General features: G+C 40.7%; 1 protein-coding gene across 1 annotated transcript in view; it reads left to right on the plus strand.

The window, feature by feature from the left end:
- Positions 1-17,707, plus strand: part of DHRSX (dehydrogenase/reductase X-linked) — a gene marked incomplete at both ends in the record, with an annotated part of 164,880 nt that overhangs the window by 113,711 nt on the left and 33,462 nt on the right. Inside the window, 1 exon segment of the mRNA XM_080612073.1 lies at positions 4,054-4,261. Within this exon segment, the coding sequence (XP_080468199.1) occupies positions 4,054-4,261 (208 nt within the window).

Consider the following 17,707-nt stretch of genomic DNA (forward strand, 5'->3'; position numbering starts at 1 on the left):
ACAGGAATTATAGCAATGTCTACCATCATCTGCAGTACAGGCAGGCATGGTAGAAATTCTCCTATATATTCCAATAAAAATACAGTATGCCTGGCCTATAGTGTTAACAACTGTCATAAAGTTTTTGTTTATGCTGTAAGCAGTATCAGACCATTATGCTGCTAAAATCACCTAAGACTGATTCACTGATGGATCCCAAGAGTTTCATTAGAAACTTCTATAGAAAATAATTATAAATATCTATTTGCAAAGACAGTGCTCTTGAGGTTTATTCAGTCTTTGAGAGAAAAATGCAACTATTGCCTAGTCATAAAAGTAAAAAAGGATAGATTTTTTTTTTATTCATTATAGCTAATAAAAATGTGTGTAATTTGAACTTATTACAAAAAATGCGTAACTGGAGCACATTGGAATGTATTACTGGATGTATAAGAACGGTTTTCCACCATAGTTATACAGCAAAGTATTTTCCTTATTTTAGTTTATTTCTATACTTGCAAAATCACACATCTGTGCATCATTTCATCAGTTTTTGGCATACATATTGTCAGCCTTTTGCCTGAATATTTCAGTAACAGCTAATCAAAGTAAAATCTTGTGTTCATCTTACTTATTCACCAATTTTCTAATGCTTTGCTGATATCAGTGACATTTTTAAAAATAAATCTGGAAAAAATGCAACTGAATCAGAGGGAAAAACGTTCAAGAAAGTTAAATAGGAGCTGAGGCGTTTGGCATTGGTGTCTATGTGCTGCCACTTCAGATTTCACATGTACTCCAAAACACTGAGGAGACTGACGATTGATAATTAAGACCAAAACGATGGTGGGTTGTATGTATTCCATAGCAGAAGAATAAGAAAACTCATTCTTACTTTACAATGAAGAGGTAAGGTAAACAAACTAAGAAAGGTTGCTTTTTTTTTTTTTTTAATGTTTCAAATAGTACTGGATTAATTGAAAGACTTAAAAATAGAAGCAGCTTTCATTCTTTGAGTTACCATTTGGGGCCCCTGAGTAAAGCTGATGATGTTTCAGGACCAAAGAAAATCAATAGTGTGCCACTTTCAGTACCTATTGAATGCTACACAGTTAATAATGTAAAAAAGAGAGCTTGCTGCTACACTTCCAAGGTTTTCCCTTTTGTCAGATAAGCAGCCAGGTTCAGTTGCCTGTTGGGTATTCCTTTGTACACTTGCCCTCTGTGAATTAAAATGGCTTCTCCTCAAACAAAAGAAAAAACCCTCAAATTGCAGGGCAAGATTTTTTGATAGCCTTGATATGAACCACCTCAAAGATGAGAGTCTTCTTTAAAAAAAAAGAAAAAGGAATAAAGTATTTCAAAGGTGTTTTGGATTAATATTATTTGACCTTGAAGACAAAAAGGGAGTTCTGGTAGTGACAAATGCAAGCAGCGATGATTGTGCGTGCTCAAGGACTTGACCACAATTTCTACTCAGAGGAAGCTCCTGAAGAACGAGAAAAGTAATTTCTGGAAACATGTATCTTAACAGTTGTGCATTGCAGGAATGAAATTTTTTTTCCATCTCCTGATCTGGGCTCAAATCTCTGTTTGCTTCCAGAACATGCAGCACAGATGGTGGAGACTAATTGGGGTGGAGGGCAAAGCCTGTATGTGCTCTTGAAATCCTGTGGCTTGTCCAAAGGTCAAGGGGGCAGTTGCTGTAGCACAAGCATCCTCAGGGCTGATGTGAGTGGTGACAGCCTCCCCGGGTTTGCCTGCTGGTCGTGATGCGAAGCTGAATGGCTGTAGCTGCCGTCTAACATACTTCTCTCCAGCCAAATCCCTCTAGCCCTCTGTCTGACTCAGCCGACAGTGTGTGTGTTTGTGAGGATGTCCTATAGTGAGCCCTGCAGCAGCCCCGACAGATGCAGAAGCAGCATTTAGGGTTTACATCAGCTTTGCTGTGCCAAGGCAGTTTTCTGTTGGCTGCCATTTCATGGGCTTGGATTTTGATCATAGAATCATAGAACGGTTTGTGTTGAAAGGGACCATAAGATCATCTAATTCCAGCCCCCTGCAATGGGCAGGGATACCTTCCACTAGACCAGGTTGCTCAAAGCCACATCCAGCCTGGCCTTGAACACTGCCAGTTTTGTGTTTGTTTACCAGTGTTGCTGCAAATACAAGTCCAGTAAACTGCTTCCTCCTGACTTTTCCCAGTGTCAGAACTTTGGAGGGCAGATTGGTCCTCAGGGAAATGGAGACTGTTTCCTTGCACCAGCCTTGGTGCTCAGAGCTGTAGTAAGGTAGCAAAGAAAAAGTCTCAGCAGGGCTTGTCTCAGTGCTCAGTCCCAGCCACTGTTCTGGATGTCATTATGTGCAGATTAGGGAGGAAATGGAAACCTGTTTACAATTCTGTGAGCAGTTGCACCATGCATCAGAATAAGTGATGCTGAGGAAGGGGAATACAACAGGACATCTGACCAGACACCCTCTAATCTGTCTTCCCATTGTTAAAGATGAGATGTGACATAAAGAGAAACCACACTCGGCAGCTGGGTTTTCCTGTCGTTCTGAGGGATCTGGGAAAGTGGCTGCAATGACAGAGAGAGATGCCAATCAGAGCTATTGTAGAGCCTCATCATGTAATTTGTGTTGTGTTTCTATCATTGGACCATCAACAGGCATCGCTCATGTTCAGTCTTATGTTCTCCATACGCAGGTACACTGTCTAATAACCAGCCCTTTTGTTTGCTCTGTCATCTTCTCTTATTTCTTACCCTCATTCTGCTTCTCCAGTTAAGCAGTAGGCAGCCATAGGTGAATTGCTAAGGGTGTTGGCCATGCTAAAAGTATCCTGAAAATACCTCCTTTTCATCCTGAGCAGCAGTAACGAAGCAGAACTGTCATGTGGCATGACCTCTCAAAGAAGGAGTGCTGTAGATGAACAGCATGTGCTATTTAAAATGGTCATTTAATATTCCATCATTGGGCTAACTGACATCAAGAAGTGGGATGTTAAAGGCTTTTTAATGGACATGTGAAGAAGCACAAGGATTAAGCTGACATTTTCTCATGTCTATGAGCAGAGGTGGCCTTTTTGCTGTATCATATTCATGTGTTGTAAACAGAAGACAAATGGCCTACAATGTTACTCTCCTTGCACCACGTCCATCTACATTTTAATTACAAAGGTCAGGTCCACTTGTATGATAATTAAATTTTAATAAAATAAGAATAATATATAACATTCAAGTCCACTTGTAGTTGAGCAGGATAGCTATCCCCTACATAGTCTCGGTTGCAATATAATTTATGCATGAGCTCAGTATTTTCTGCAAGATGCTGAAATCAACATTGTGTGTTAGGGATGTGGATACTTATTTTAGGCACTGAATTTGAAAATTGCGGCTTGTAGAAATATATGCAAAAATATTGCCAAAATAAGCATTCAAAACCTCATTTCAATATGCAGCTGCTTGTAAGCACAGTAATTAAGATATATTGGGTAAATTTACTGCATCTTTTCTTACCCACACCAGTGAGATAGAAGTTGCAGATTTCAGATGAAGACTCAACAGATCTTTAAACTCCAGCCAGGACACAGCAGAAATCCATCTGGGAGAGCAGGTCTACTGCTTAGCCCAATCTTGTCTCCACTGCTCTGAGTTCTTTGATGGAGGGAATGTTGTTGGGATCACGCAGCTCCCACCTATTGCAGATGGATTAATTATGGTTGTGTATCTGCAGCATTGCATTCTGGCATGTCAGCAATGGGTTGACTCAACTTTTAATGTCTTTAGAGCACTTTTAACAAATGAACTCATTTATCCTCACAATCCTACAGGGAGAGAGGAAGGGAGGGGGAGAGTCAGTTTGACTGTTTTCTGGATAAAGGAACCAAACTGGGGGTTTCGACATTTTTCTCGGCAGGAATCAATCATTGTCTGCTTTATACTTCACATGACATCACCAGTCACTTACTGCTCTAAATGTCGTGTTTATACTGCAGCAGGAGATCTATGTTCCTTCTAGCTTGCTGCTTCTCTGAAATAAATCATCAGGGTTTACCTCTACTTTCTCCTCCAGCTGGGGTGATGCTGGTCCCTGAAAGGAAGACGGAGGATGGATTTGAAGAGCACTTCGGCTTGAACTACTTGGGACACTTCCTGTTGACTAACCTCCTCTTGGATAAGCTGAGGCAATCAGGAACGCACAGTCACAATGCTAGGATCATCACTGTCTCATCAGCCACCCATTATGTAGGCAAATTGCACCTGAGCAACTTACAAAGCAGGTACTGATTCATTTTTGGTGTTCACTGATCTGTAGTGAGAGTGTGCAGATTAATCTCCAAGAGAATTGTTACTGAATACTCAATGTGGGTTTTCTTTTGTTGCCTTTTTTTTTTTTTTTTCTTAATTAATGAGGATTTTCAAGGAATTCCTTAATATCTTTCAAGCTTGAACAAAGCTTTCAGCCTTCAGTCAAAGATACAAGTAATTTAGAAGCCTGTGAACTGAGTCTTTTATTCTGAACCTTAAAAGACCACTTTCCTTTCTGATGCTTATACTGCAATGATGGTTGTGGTGCAGAGCCTGAACTCGTCACTGCCTAATCAGGGAAACTCAGTAACTGGGATGTTTTAAAATGGCTTGGCCAAATGCTGATAGACTTCATCCTTAAGTGAATGCATAGGTAGAGGTCCTGATCCTGCCCTCATATGCTTGTGGCTGCTTGCTCCCTGCCTGCTGCCCATGAGGCTGCTGACTTGGCTCTGGGGGGGCAACTTCACCTGGCCCACATGCTGCCTGCTACTCCTTCCTCCCTGCCAGCTCTGCCCCTGGCTTGTGACTCCTGGCACACTGTTGTCTCTTCCCTCTGCCTCTGGCCTCTGCCTTGTCCTGCACTGTTCCTGACATCCTGGTCCTCCCTATTGGCCTCCCTCATAGCCCTTCTGCAGCTTCCACCACCTGCCTTCCAGCCACAGGCCGTGTCATCCCTCCCACCTATGGTGCTTGCTTGCTCACACATCAGCCCTGTGGTTCACTGCGAATGCTGGAGCCCTGGCTCTCTTGTCTGTGTCACTCAAGAGCTTACTGGGATCCAAGTGCACAGCCAGTCTGGTTTTTTAACCCAGTAAGATGGGTTAAATGCATGGCTGTTTTCTGACTGACTACTTTAGGAAAACTGCGTGTCAAAGTCTGTGGGATGCATCTAACATTAGGAAGATATTGAATGATGCGGTAAATGTGTCTGGTGTCATACAGGAGCTGTGTGGTGTTGTTCAATTAATTGAGGAACGGGCAGGATAACCAAGACGTGTTTCAAAAGTTCCATTTCAAATACAGATACATTTCAAAAGTTCCCCGTGAAGTCACATGTGGCAATTATGCACCTACTAACAGGCTCCAACAGAGCCTATCTTCTGAGGGGCTCCAGGGTGTTTCTGCCTGCATGGGTCCAGTCTGAGTTTTGCATCATTTCCAGAGAGAAATTCTGTCCCTGTCCTTTGACAGGGACTTTCACACATGTTCATGGGCACCTGGCCTAAGGTTTCATTTTGGAACAAAGACTGAAATTAGAGGGCTGGGCTGTTCCCACTGCAGACATTTTACACGTGAATGCTGTATTAAGCATGTCAAACTTTCTGTTTGACTTCTGATTACATACTATGGTATCAATTTTATTACAAGCACATTGTTTAAACTCTGCAGGGTAGTCACAGCTTAATCTCTTGCTTGTAAAACAGCCACAGGAAATTACCCTACTCTTCACTTGATGTATGTATTCATTGTTTCTGATGGGCATATGCTGGATACCACCATGCAAGGGGGCTAAAAGGAGTGTAATTAGTCTTTCTTTGGTCTAAAGTGCAGAATGAAAAATTAAATATGGATGTTCTATGTCTCTAGATTACAGTAGTTTCCTTGATTATAGCAAAGCCTTGTGTTGTGCCTCTTTAATTTAGGATCATCCTTACCTTTCATTCACCGTTATTAACTCATATTCTAAAGGAACCAGAAATGTTTCAGTTAGGAGAGTTATGGTTGGGTATGAACATGATCAATCTGATTTAAAAAATAAAAACATACCAATGAGATTGACGTTCAGCTTTTGCACCCAAACCTGCCCTTTACATTTCAACTTTACTGGTGTAAGAAGAGCCATAAAGAATGACAGACTTTGGCTGACTTTGCTTGTTCTTTCCCACGTGGATGCTCTGAATCATGCAGGGGCAGCAGTGGTGCCTGCTTTCCAAGCACACAGACACACTAGTGGAACCCAGAAGGGGCTGCAGATTCAGATCAAAACTTTTTTCATTGTTCAGGTGGAAGAAGATACTCCTGGTGGGATTTTTAGCCTATTGTCAATAAGCCCCCAGTCAGTTAATAGTTAATTATTGCTTAAATGGTGCTGATAAAAACAGTGAGATCCCTTCCACATTTGAGTGTGTGCCTACAGTATGAGTGGGCAGTTTAGCAGCCAACCCTGGAGTACTGTTGTGGGGTAGCATACACAGGCATTGCCTGCATCACAGGGCCTTGGAGACGCCTGGTGATTCAGAGCAGTGCTGAAGAGCTTTAATGGATGTGGTAAAGACATCCATGGTAAGCACTGTGGTATGATAACATTCCACAAATTGCCACTGTTTCCCAGTGATGCCATCCCTCATTTTTGCCGCTTGTGTGAATGGGAAATCTTTCTAAAAACTTTATAACGGCTTTTTCCTTATTTTGAATTGCACTAGTTGGCCATAATTTGTTTAACAACTTCACTGTATTTTCCCAGATTAGCTGGTCCTGACCTTGCAGGAAGTCAGCAAAACAATATGGAGTCATTTTTCTCACAGTGGAGAAAGGGGACCATATTCTCTGGTGGAAAATATACTGGTGGCTGCAGACTGAATTGTTTACCATGCTCTTGTCCCATTATTCCTAGGTTTTGGTTGGACTAGTGTCCAAACTGGAGATGAGTGATAGTGGCCAAGGAGAGATTCATCCATCAAATATGTCAGAGAAGGAAAGGCAGAAGACTTTCTTGACATAAAGTAGACAGTAAACTGAGGTTCTCTTCTCTGCTTTACCACAGATTTTTCTATGGGATCATTCTCCCACTTGGGAGATTCTGGGTTGTCAGTCACAGTTGTAGCCATTGCTCCCTATTGCTTGTACTTGCTACTCAGAGATCTGCTCTAAAGTCAGATGTCACCCATATCACAGTGACCACAGGGCAGCAGCGTAGCAAATAATTGTTGGAAGGTCTGTCCCATGAACAGTATTAAATGAAGGTCTGTCCCATGAGCAATATTAAATGTGTTACTGTCTTCCACGTTTCCTCTTTGGCTTGTTTTCTGCTATCTTACCAATCTGATTTATCCCGTGATTCTCTTCTCAGCTCCTATTGGGCAGGATGGTTAATTTAATTTTTTTAATTTCTTTTCTTTGCATTTTACATTATTTTTCTTTGTTATGTCTGTCTTTATGCCTAACTACTCAATTTCTCTGTTCACAGTTTTATCTTCACCTGTGTCTTTTGAGCTTTTTTGTCTCCATTGCCTTTTGCCTCCCTATGTCATCGTTTTTTTCCTTTTTGGGGGGAGGAAGGGATGTAGTGTCTTATGTCTGCTCACCTCTTAATTTCCTCTTCTTCATCTATCTTCATCTTCTTCCCTAGCCCCAGTCCTATTTCTCCCCTGAGAATGTAATTTCTTCCCCTTGTTGCCCATCCACTTCACCCTCACCAGTAAAAGAGACACAGCATGGGTACTTCAAGGCAGGACAGAGCTTGTTCCAAACTGCCAGGGCATAGCTTGTTTCATGTGTGTTACTGAAAATGCAAACTCACAAGAGCAATGACTGTTCTCCCAGTTCTTTTGCTGAAGGATATATGAAGAACATCAAACACCTTTGTGGTCTTTTAGATCCAGACCATTTTCAACAGCAATCACATGAGTCGACAAGGGGATCCCTAAGGCAAATCATTCTCCTTCATCCCTACTTTGAGTATGACTGTTTTCAAGGAGGTGAAAGTTTAACAGAATCGCTATCTATCTGCAAGCGTTTCGACAATGATGATTTCAGCAGTTACATGATGAGGGTAGTACACTGTGGACTCTAACAGCATAGTTGGGATGTCTTTTTTTCTTCTTTTGCCTGACTTAAATAATACTTTCTAAAGTGAGAGAAGAATAAAATATGGTCATGAGAGAATTATGGCTGTCTGGTTTTAAGCTTGAAGAACATTGTGCCATCCCTTTGTGTTGAGATAGACTTGAACCCTGCACTGGGGTTCATGGTGCTCCTACAAGGCTGGGATGGAGGGTACTCCTTTGAGTCCTCTACCACCAAATGAAGAAGAGATTTTAGGAAAATGGAGAAAAAAAAGACCTTATTCCTTTTCCCAGCCTGTCGGTCACACCTGAATATTCTCCCTTTCTCAGAGGTTAGCATCTTTCTGTGTTCTGTCTAGCTTTTTCTCCATGACTAACTATTCTTTTCATCATCCTCTCTTTATGCATGACAAATGGACCCTGTAATACTATGAATCACAGATCTATGAACTCCCCAGCTGCAGTAAAACAGCTCCTTCTCTGGTTCATGTCTCCTGTATATTCAAGACCAGTTAGTCACACTTTTCTTTCTCCTGAAAAGCTGGTATTTTTTGTAACTTTCCAAGCTTGTACAGTCCCTCGATAATTTCTGGATTTTTTCCCTGTAGCCCTAGTGCATGAATCATGTCAGAGACAATAGAGATTGAAAGAGAGGAATTACAAAAATCCCAGCTGCCACATCTGCATCCCAGCTGGTGTAAAATCGGGTAAATATCTCTGCCCAGGACCTGGGAGGATGATGGGGAGACCAGGCAGCTCCAGTTAATCTCCTCTGGTAGACAGTTCATAAAGACTGTAACTGGAGGTGTTACGTACTGATGGGAAAATCTGTCCAGCAAAGTGTCTGGAGTTCTCCTGTTCTTGGATGGGTAGTGTCCTTCGTCTTCACTTCTTGCACATTTGTTGGTAAATGAAAGATTAAATTTGCACAGAAAATTGAGGATTTTGTCCCATTAATATTGCTGAGATTTTGAAAATATTGCCCACAAATAGCAATGAAAAGTTAAAATATCAAATTACTTTTGGAAAATATGAATCCATTTTTCAGACTAAATCCTTTGATTTCAGTGATTAGTGATTATTTTATTTCTAATCTATTTGTAATTATCCTTATGAGTAGATTGCCATTTGTATTTAGAAGCATAACGTTGATGAAACCGAAACTCCAAACCTTTAATTTCTAAGTCACCCTACTGAGGTAAGATATCTCCATCAGTTTCAAATTAATTTAAAAAAAAAGCGCCAAACAAAAAAACCAAGACAAGACTCTGGACATTTGTTTAAAATCCATTTTTTCACTAGGCATGGTTTGATAAGCCAATATTTTTTTCAATGAAAAGGGTTTTTTAAAAAAAATTCCCAGTTGGTTCCTCCGGTGCCTTTTTATTCTTCAACTCAAGCAAAACGAAACATGCAGCTGATGTAGCATAGCACTATTGTTTTATTTCCAGACTTTCAAATAATAAAGGAAAATTTGTAAAAGAAAGTAGGAGGCATTTCACGTATTATCCTTTTATTTTAGTCAGTACTGAGTCTTTCACAGTTAAATATAAAGAGCTGTGTCATTGGTCTGTTCTTAATAAAATGCTGTAAAACCTACAGAAATTGTAACCATAACAGATTTTTCTAGACCATAAGAGAGATACATGTTATAGATTTTATTTTTACTCAAGGAATATAAGGTTTTATTTGAGTTGTATTGTGTAAGCAGCTCCCTCACAATGACTGCTATTGTATATTCTGGTTCTGTTTGCAAGATAAATCATGTTCCCTCGACAGGACCAAATGCCAGCTGCAGCACACTGCTGTTTTCAGTTAAGTATGCCTTTTCTGCAGCAGATCACTGAGTTTTCCTGTATATAGTTAGATGATAAGTATTCAAATGCTTAATACACACATGTAAGTGTACTTCAGCCTTTCTTTACAAAATGCTTTCTGTATGCAAAAGTATTTGCTGTGTTTGCAGCAATTAGCATTAATTTCAAAAATCCACTTGGCCTGGAAAATGAGTGTATTAGGGAAGGCACTATATTACATGAATTAATTAAATTATTAATTAACTAAATTATATAAATTAATTAAAAAGTATGGGCCTTTATGTCAGCAGACCAATTCATCAATCCAGTTTTATGTTCATATGCAGCAAGTGTTTTGTCCATGTTGCAGGCCACAGGTGATCCGTGTCCATTTCTGCAGCCACTAATGGAGAAATATGCAAGTCAGGATGCCAATTTTACAAAGTTTTGATTTTACATTTATTGGTGTATTTTCATTCTGTCTAATCAAAATACTTTTAGGGCTCATTGGTTTCTGAAGAGCAATAGCAATTGGCACTGCTCTCACAAAGGTAGCTCCAGACTTTAATGTATTCAGGAAAATTAAATGTAGATTCTTTGGGTGTCACAATGTTAAATTCCTTCTTGTCTAAAAGGAGTTAATGGTCTTAACAAAGGATTATTAATAGTGATTAATGATTTCATAGGACACAGTTTCACAGTAATTCAAAATTGCAGAATATTGGGAGCTATGTGGTATATGGGTGTTCCTGCTGCTCAGCCTCTGCCTGCACAGTGGGTTGAGTGGGAAAAGTCAGCCCTGCCTGGCACACAGGATAGTGGATCTCTGTTGTAGTTTAGCTTCAGCTGGCAACTAAGTACCACACAACTGCTTGTTCACCCACCAGGTGGGATAGGGAGAAGAATCAGAAAAAGGTAAAACCCTTGAGTTGAGATAAAAACAGTTTAATAATTGAAATAATAAATATAATTTATTATTAATAATAAATAACAAATAAATAAATAATGAAAAAGAGAGAAAACACAAGTGATGCACAATACAGTTGCTCACAACCCGCTGACTGATACCCAGCTGGACCCAAGCAGCAGGCAGTCCCTTCTGGGTAACTCCCCTCAGTTTATATACCAAGCACAATGTGCTGTGATATGGAATATCCCTTTGGCTGTTTCGGATTAGGTGTCCTGCCTCCGCTCTCTCTCAGCTTCTTGTGCCCCTCCTCACTGGCAGACCATGAGAAACTGAAAAGTGCTTGATCAGGGTATGTGCTACTGAGCAACAACTAAAACACTGGTGTGTTATCAGCATTGTTCTCAAACTAAAGCCAAAACACAACACTATGCTAGCTACTAAGAAAAAATTAACTGTATCCTAGCCAAAGCCAGGACAATCTTGTAGATGCACTGTTTTCCAAAATGGCAGACTGGTTCAGTGGTAATTTGAAAGTTAATGTACTGCACTGTGTGAGAGAGAAGGCAAATGAGACTTGAGGAGAATACAGACTAAAGGTAGTTTGTCAGCCTTGAGAGGGGAAGGTTAGCTTAACATCTTCCAGTCAGTAAAAAGACTCATTAAGGCTGAGTGAACCTTAAAAGCTTTGGAGTTCTCAGGTTCTGTGTGATTATTCAAATCATTTTAGCATTCCTTTCAATTGCTTGACCAACCGCCATCCTCACAGTACCTTTTCAGTGGAGTTCTTCCAGCTGCATGGTGTAGCTGGGGAAACCTGGCACACATGGCAGTAAATCCCTGGAATAACATGTTAAGAGAAACAGTCCAAGTGATCGGCTCACCTTCCACACATCCCCTCTGGGTTCAGTCTGCTGTTACTCTTGGTTCTTCACAACCACACATCCCTGATCTTGCCATGTGTATTAAGGATTACGAGGTGCAGTGGAGGGAGGCAAAGGCAGATTTCTGCCTTATGCATCAAATGATAACCTTTTCTCTGCTCCCCATCCTAAACCTCTTCTTTTAGTGAAGGAGAACTTCACCTGTTCAAAAGCAGACCAAATATCTGAATACTGAAACCTGTGAAGAAAACTTGGTCTTTTGATTAAATCAAGTTCATTGTAAAAAAAAGTGAGTTTTATGAAAAACATACTTTTGAATAAAATAAATCACTATAAAAGTAAACTATTTTAGCCCCCAGGAGTTTTTATGTAGCTGTAATCTCATTGCTCCGTTTCTTCTCTTCTCATTATATGTCAGGTGCTGTGGTTAACCTGGTTTCTTGTCATGGGAGGTGGAGAGGGGCTGTATACAGCACTGTTTCAACCTCCCAAGAAGGACATAGACCAAGGAGCATTGTTACTCACAGTAGCTTTCTGAGAAACTCAAGAGCTTTTAACAGTGATGCTAGCTATAATACGGCTCTGCAGAAGTGCCCAAATGAAAATGTTATGAGTTTTGCTTGAAATCTTTTGGTTCTCAGCATAAAGGGGTGAGAGGGTGTTCAGTAGCTGAATTGCCACCAGTTTCACCACCAATCAACCAGTTTGCCAAAGCAACAGTATCTTTTAATTAATTTTTGTCAGTGAGGTCTGGGGCAAGGCAGGTCTGTGGTTGCGTGTTAGCTTTTTAGGGTTTGGACATGAAATTTCCGGTCGTTTCCTGTAAAGCCAAACCTGCTGGACTTCACTTGCTTCTGATGTATTTGCAAGTGTCAGGTATCTCACGTGCTCTGGCTCCAGGCTATGCCATGCTCCTTCTCAGGAAACACTTGGTGTGCCATTACAGACCTCTGTTTACAGTGTTGCAAGTTGACAAGAAATCTATAAAACAGAACCAAAAACCATCTGTAAGGCTAAACAGTAGAGAAAGTGATAGCTGTCAGTGTCCTTATGGTACTTTGAAATAATCACTTTGCAATGCTGGCTGTTGGACCACTTTTTATGTTACTTGTTTCTTGCAGGTTTTTCTTGTTTGCTGAAGTTGGCTTTTTGTATTCCTTAAGTAAGACACCCCTCTCTTCACAGAGCCCTTTCATACACTTACTTAGATCCTGCGTCTTTTCTGACAGCAGCTAAGGGCCACTGTTGATGTACGGTCTCACACAAACAAAAGCCTTTCCTGCCATGTCTGGACTATGAGTCATTTCATAGGTGCAGAAAATGTCCACATTTTAATCTCTTCTGTACCTGCTGGCATTTCAGCTGTTTTTCTTCTTTACCTGGAGAGGTCTTCCAGCAGAGGGAAAGGATTCTCGTGACTGTTTTTAACAAATAGATGGCTTTAAGAGCTTGTTCCTCGTCTTAACCCATGTACTGGGATTTAGTCACTTCTACCTCTCATTCTGAAGCTGTGGTATTCATAGTCTCACTATAGAAGAAAAGTTTGAAAAAGCCGAAATTGTTAGATTCTCTCAACAAACAAAACCTGATTTTCAGCATTGTTTTGTTGTGCCAGACTTGATAATCTTGCCTTGCTTCTGTGAACAGGGAGAGATGGCACAGGATTTTCTGCACAGTATTTATAGACATCTTGGAGGAAAAAAGATTTTCCAGTCTGTGTGTGTATTCAAGCCATGCTTCCTCTGGCAAGACAGACCAGTCCTTCAATATGGTGAACAATTTGCACTTACAGAACACATTCAGTGCCTCCTCAACTCCAGGGCAGTGCAGTGGGTTCAGTCCACCACAAAATGAAACTTTACATTATCTTCACATATACACCAACACATGTCAATGTGTCTGCTGACATACCAGTAGTCTACTGGAAATCTGCTAATCACATTTGGTGCACCGCGATGGATTTGAAATGGCAGTACTTTATTATGCATAACCAGACCGTATACTTCCCTTTCAGTCCCAGAATGAAAAGTCCAGAATTTCTGCAGTTGATCTGCAAAAGTCTACACCAGTTTTAAGATGTTTTTATCAAAACAGAAATAGGGTTTGGGATTGTTCAAGTTATTACTGGACCATTTTTATGGCCCTGTGTGCATTCTGGTGGAAGGGAAGAAACTGTAAGAAGACCCATTACTTCCTTCAACTTGAAAGCTCTATTGCAGGAGAGTTAGGAGGATTTCCACAAGTGGGTGGAGAGCGTCCCAGAGCTATTCTTATTGTCCAAGAGATAATCTTAGGAGACACGTGACAAACTTCAATAACCTCAGATCCAGACTATCCAAGAGGCAATATGAAAAGATATGGGACTATGATGTTTCCCCATCAGTCAAACGGGTCACGAGGACACAGAATGTAGGTCTTGGAGCTTTGATCTGTTTCTTGGCTGCAGCGATGCAAAACCTTGCTTGCTTCTATTTATTTACTCATTAGTTTGATGGAGATTTTTAATTGAATGAAGGGATACCGTTATGCTTAAATACCACTTCAAATATTAGCAGGCACTTAACACATCATATGAACCGACCGTAGAAAAATGATGCTTCAACAGAGGCAATTTATGTCATTCTTTATGAAGAGATATATTTCCTGGCAGAATGGAATTACAGGAATTACAACTTGAACTTGCCATCAATATTTCAAAATCATCAAAACCATTTGAAATTAACACCGATTGTACACAAACTGAAAAATTAGACTTTTTCTTAAAGATATGGATTGTGGTGAGACTTTGAAAAGACCAGCCTTTGAGTCCTTTTACAGCTGTGCTGGGTATACAGCAATGGAGCTGCACACAGCAAGGCAATCAGTAGAGCTGGAGGGCTCTTGATATCCCACCTCCTGCCATTAGTAGGAGGGATCAGCCTAATGACAAATGATGCGTTGATTCCATCTGGATGACAGCAATGCCGAGGGTGACAAGACCCTGCTTATTTTGCTTTCATAAATATTTTTATAATCAAGGCGTTCCAGGTTCTTTCACTAAATATAGTCCTCCAATGACAGTGAGTTAATTTTTGTTCCCTCTGCATTTCCTACAAACTGTAACAAAGGGCTAGTCACTGAATGTATTTCTACAGTGCAGTGCTGAAAGTTGGGAAGCATGGCTTTAAAAAAACCCAACCAACCAACAACAGAGATAACCCATCTTCCAGCTTGTGGCTCCTACTGAATTGCAGAATAAGCACAAGGCAAGAGTCACTGACTTGCAGAGAAATCAGCTACTGAGACTGACATTTTGCGTTTTAGAGAGGGAGTATCCCCCAGCTCTGAACTCCTTCCCTTTTGCTCAACTTCTAATTTTAAGAAGAATGTTTTTTACCACTGTTGAAAGATGTCAGATAAATCCCAGTTTTGTCCAGAGCTCTGTGTGAGTGCCAGGGCACTCACTGCAGGGAGAGTGGAAAACTCTGGGATGCGGTCTTTGTCCAAGACTCAGAACAAAAGGGCAAGGTGGGCTGCTCTCGAAGTGCCACCTGCCTCTGGCTGCTCAAGTAAACCCCGTGTGACCAATTAGGACGTGAAAGATTTGCTCTTCAGCTTGTGTTGAACCACTAATTTAATTTATCAGTCTTGTAGCCTTCCTTTCTAACATGTCAATCACAGGATCGCAAGGGTGCTTCAGGAGTCCCTGATGCTTGAGTCCTTATTCACTCACATTGCAGCTGCCAGTGTATTCCAGTTCAAATACATGGGGGTATGCCACAGCCACTTTGACTATTATGTGTGTATATTTACAATATTTTTTTAAAAGGCTACATATCAAGTATATGAAAGAAATGTACATGAAGAAATATGTTCAATGAACACCCAAAATGGGTGACTGTACTGTAGCCTGTAGTAGTAGTTGGTAACAGGACAGCTACTGTACAAAACATAAAATATTTACTTATTCAGATAGAATAGCATTTCCAGATTTTAGTTTTGTTTTACTAATGAATATGCTTGTTTCTTTCAATTGGCAAAATACTAGTTTTCAGTGGTAATACATGTTTTCTAATTTATCGAACTCTGTCTTTTCTCCATCTCTGTATTTCCTTTTTGTAGTGAGGGGAAGATCACTACTGATGAGACTTTACAACTGTATTCATGGGATAACTATATGTAGTACTGTCAGGAAGTCTGTTTAAATCTAACAAGCAATATTTAGGTACCAGGCTTGGGTTTACCCCAGGAAAAGAGAAAGAAACTGTTTAGAATAACCAGAAAATATATACCTGTATTCTGCAATATATGTCTGTAGCTGCTTCAAAAGAAACTGCAAAATCTACCAGAAATCTTGAAAAAATCTGCTGCTGCATTCCCTGGGCAATGAAAATTTAAGACTGTGAAAGCTTCATGGGTGTTTAATAATAGTTTTTTATGGTCTCGACTAAGCAATGGTGATGATGCATTGCAAGATTAATACATAAATCATTAGGAAACTTTAGTCATTTTAATACAGCAAGTCTGTGTTTTGCTTAATTCACTGATTCATCCTAAGGCATATATTGAAATTTTGTGTGGCCTTTCATTAAAAACCCCAGTGTGTCACCCACGTTTTGCATCACTTGTCTTTTAATGGAGCACATAGCAATCAGGTTGTTCTGCAGTTTGATCTTGATGCACTCTGCCCTCCAGGCAAATTAACACGCTGGAAATTGGGGAGCGTGGTGATGGGTGAGAGGAGGATGACACGCGCAAGGCAAGTGTGGTGTGAAAGAGGTCCACATCAGGAAAACTTCACTGCTAGTACCAGCCAGGTTAAATGTAGCTCTGTGTCAGTCAGTATGGTCACAGGTCCTCTGAGCCTTGTGTTGAAGCAGGATGTGGTGGGGAAGGGAAAGGGTGCTGTCCCTGCACCCTTATTTCAGTCTGTCTGTATCCACTTCCTCCACGTGTGTGCATAATGCAAAAGCAACTGCTAATGAAAGAGAAAGAGCTGAAAGCAGCTCGAAAGCCTGTGCACAGAAGGTGTGCAGGAAGTGGTCTGTGCGAAGCAGCAATTTTGTTTCCCCTGTTACTCAGTGGGTGCCCTGAGCAGGCTTAATGCCCTTTACTAAACACAGTATCACTGGATGTAAATGGAAGACCTCTACAGCACACAGCCAAGCCAAAGCCAGCCAAAAAAGAAACCAGAGTAAGACTGGCTGCCAAGGGAAGTGCTAAACATGGATCCAGTTTTCAAACTTGGATAGCAGCTGAGTCCATATTTAAACACCTAATTAGACACTGCAGGCTCCAGTTTCAAATTTGGCTTCTCATTATGTTTTACAAATGCATTGCCCCAGCACGCTAGGGAGACTGCTGCTGGAGACAGCACCTCGGAGATTGGTGGTAAAAATCAGCTTCTGGTGAAAAAAGAAAAAAAAAATAATCAGCAAACCACAAAGCACTCGCTCCAGAATTGAATATTTGCTTATTTTGTTTTGGTAAAAGTCCAGAACATCCCTTTCTCTTCTCCCTAATTTTTGCAACGACAATGCAAACAATTCAGTCAATGTTGCAAAGATTCTTAAGCCAAAAGTAAGAATTTCTGCTAAAAATTATTTGAACAAAAAATGCAGAACCTGCCTTACCCTACTCATTATTCATCAGTATAGAATCAATAAAACATTTTCAAAAGAAGGAGAAGGTCTTGTATATCACTGGTGTCTTGGCTGGATTTCAAAGCAGCTAATTAAATTTTGTTTGCCTTAACTCCTCCTGTAGTTTCCATCTAGTGAGATGTGCATTGCCCTATTTTATCAGCACCACCTCGGCAAAATGCTATGGAAGGGCACTCCCTGGGGGAGACTGTTTTCCATGCTAGGAATAGTGGTCCATAGAGAGCCCCACTCAAATAAGTGAGTGAGCATGGACTTTCCAAACTACCACTGCCAGGCACACCACTCCTTCCCACTGGGCTTCTTCCCACCAAGTTTTTGCTCTGCTTTTCCTAGCTGCTGACTGTGCACAGGCTTGCTATACCACAGCACATGCTGCCTGGTGTAGCTCAGTCCTGCTGGAC

The sequence above is a fragment of the Psittacula echo genome (assembly GCF_963264785.1).
Source record: "Psittacula echo genome assembly, chromosome: 3".
Classification (NCBI taxonomy): Eukaryota; Metazoa; Chordata; class Aves; order Psittaciformes; family Psittacidae; genus Psittacula; species Psittacula echo.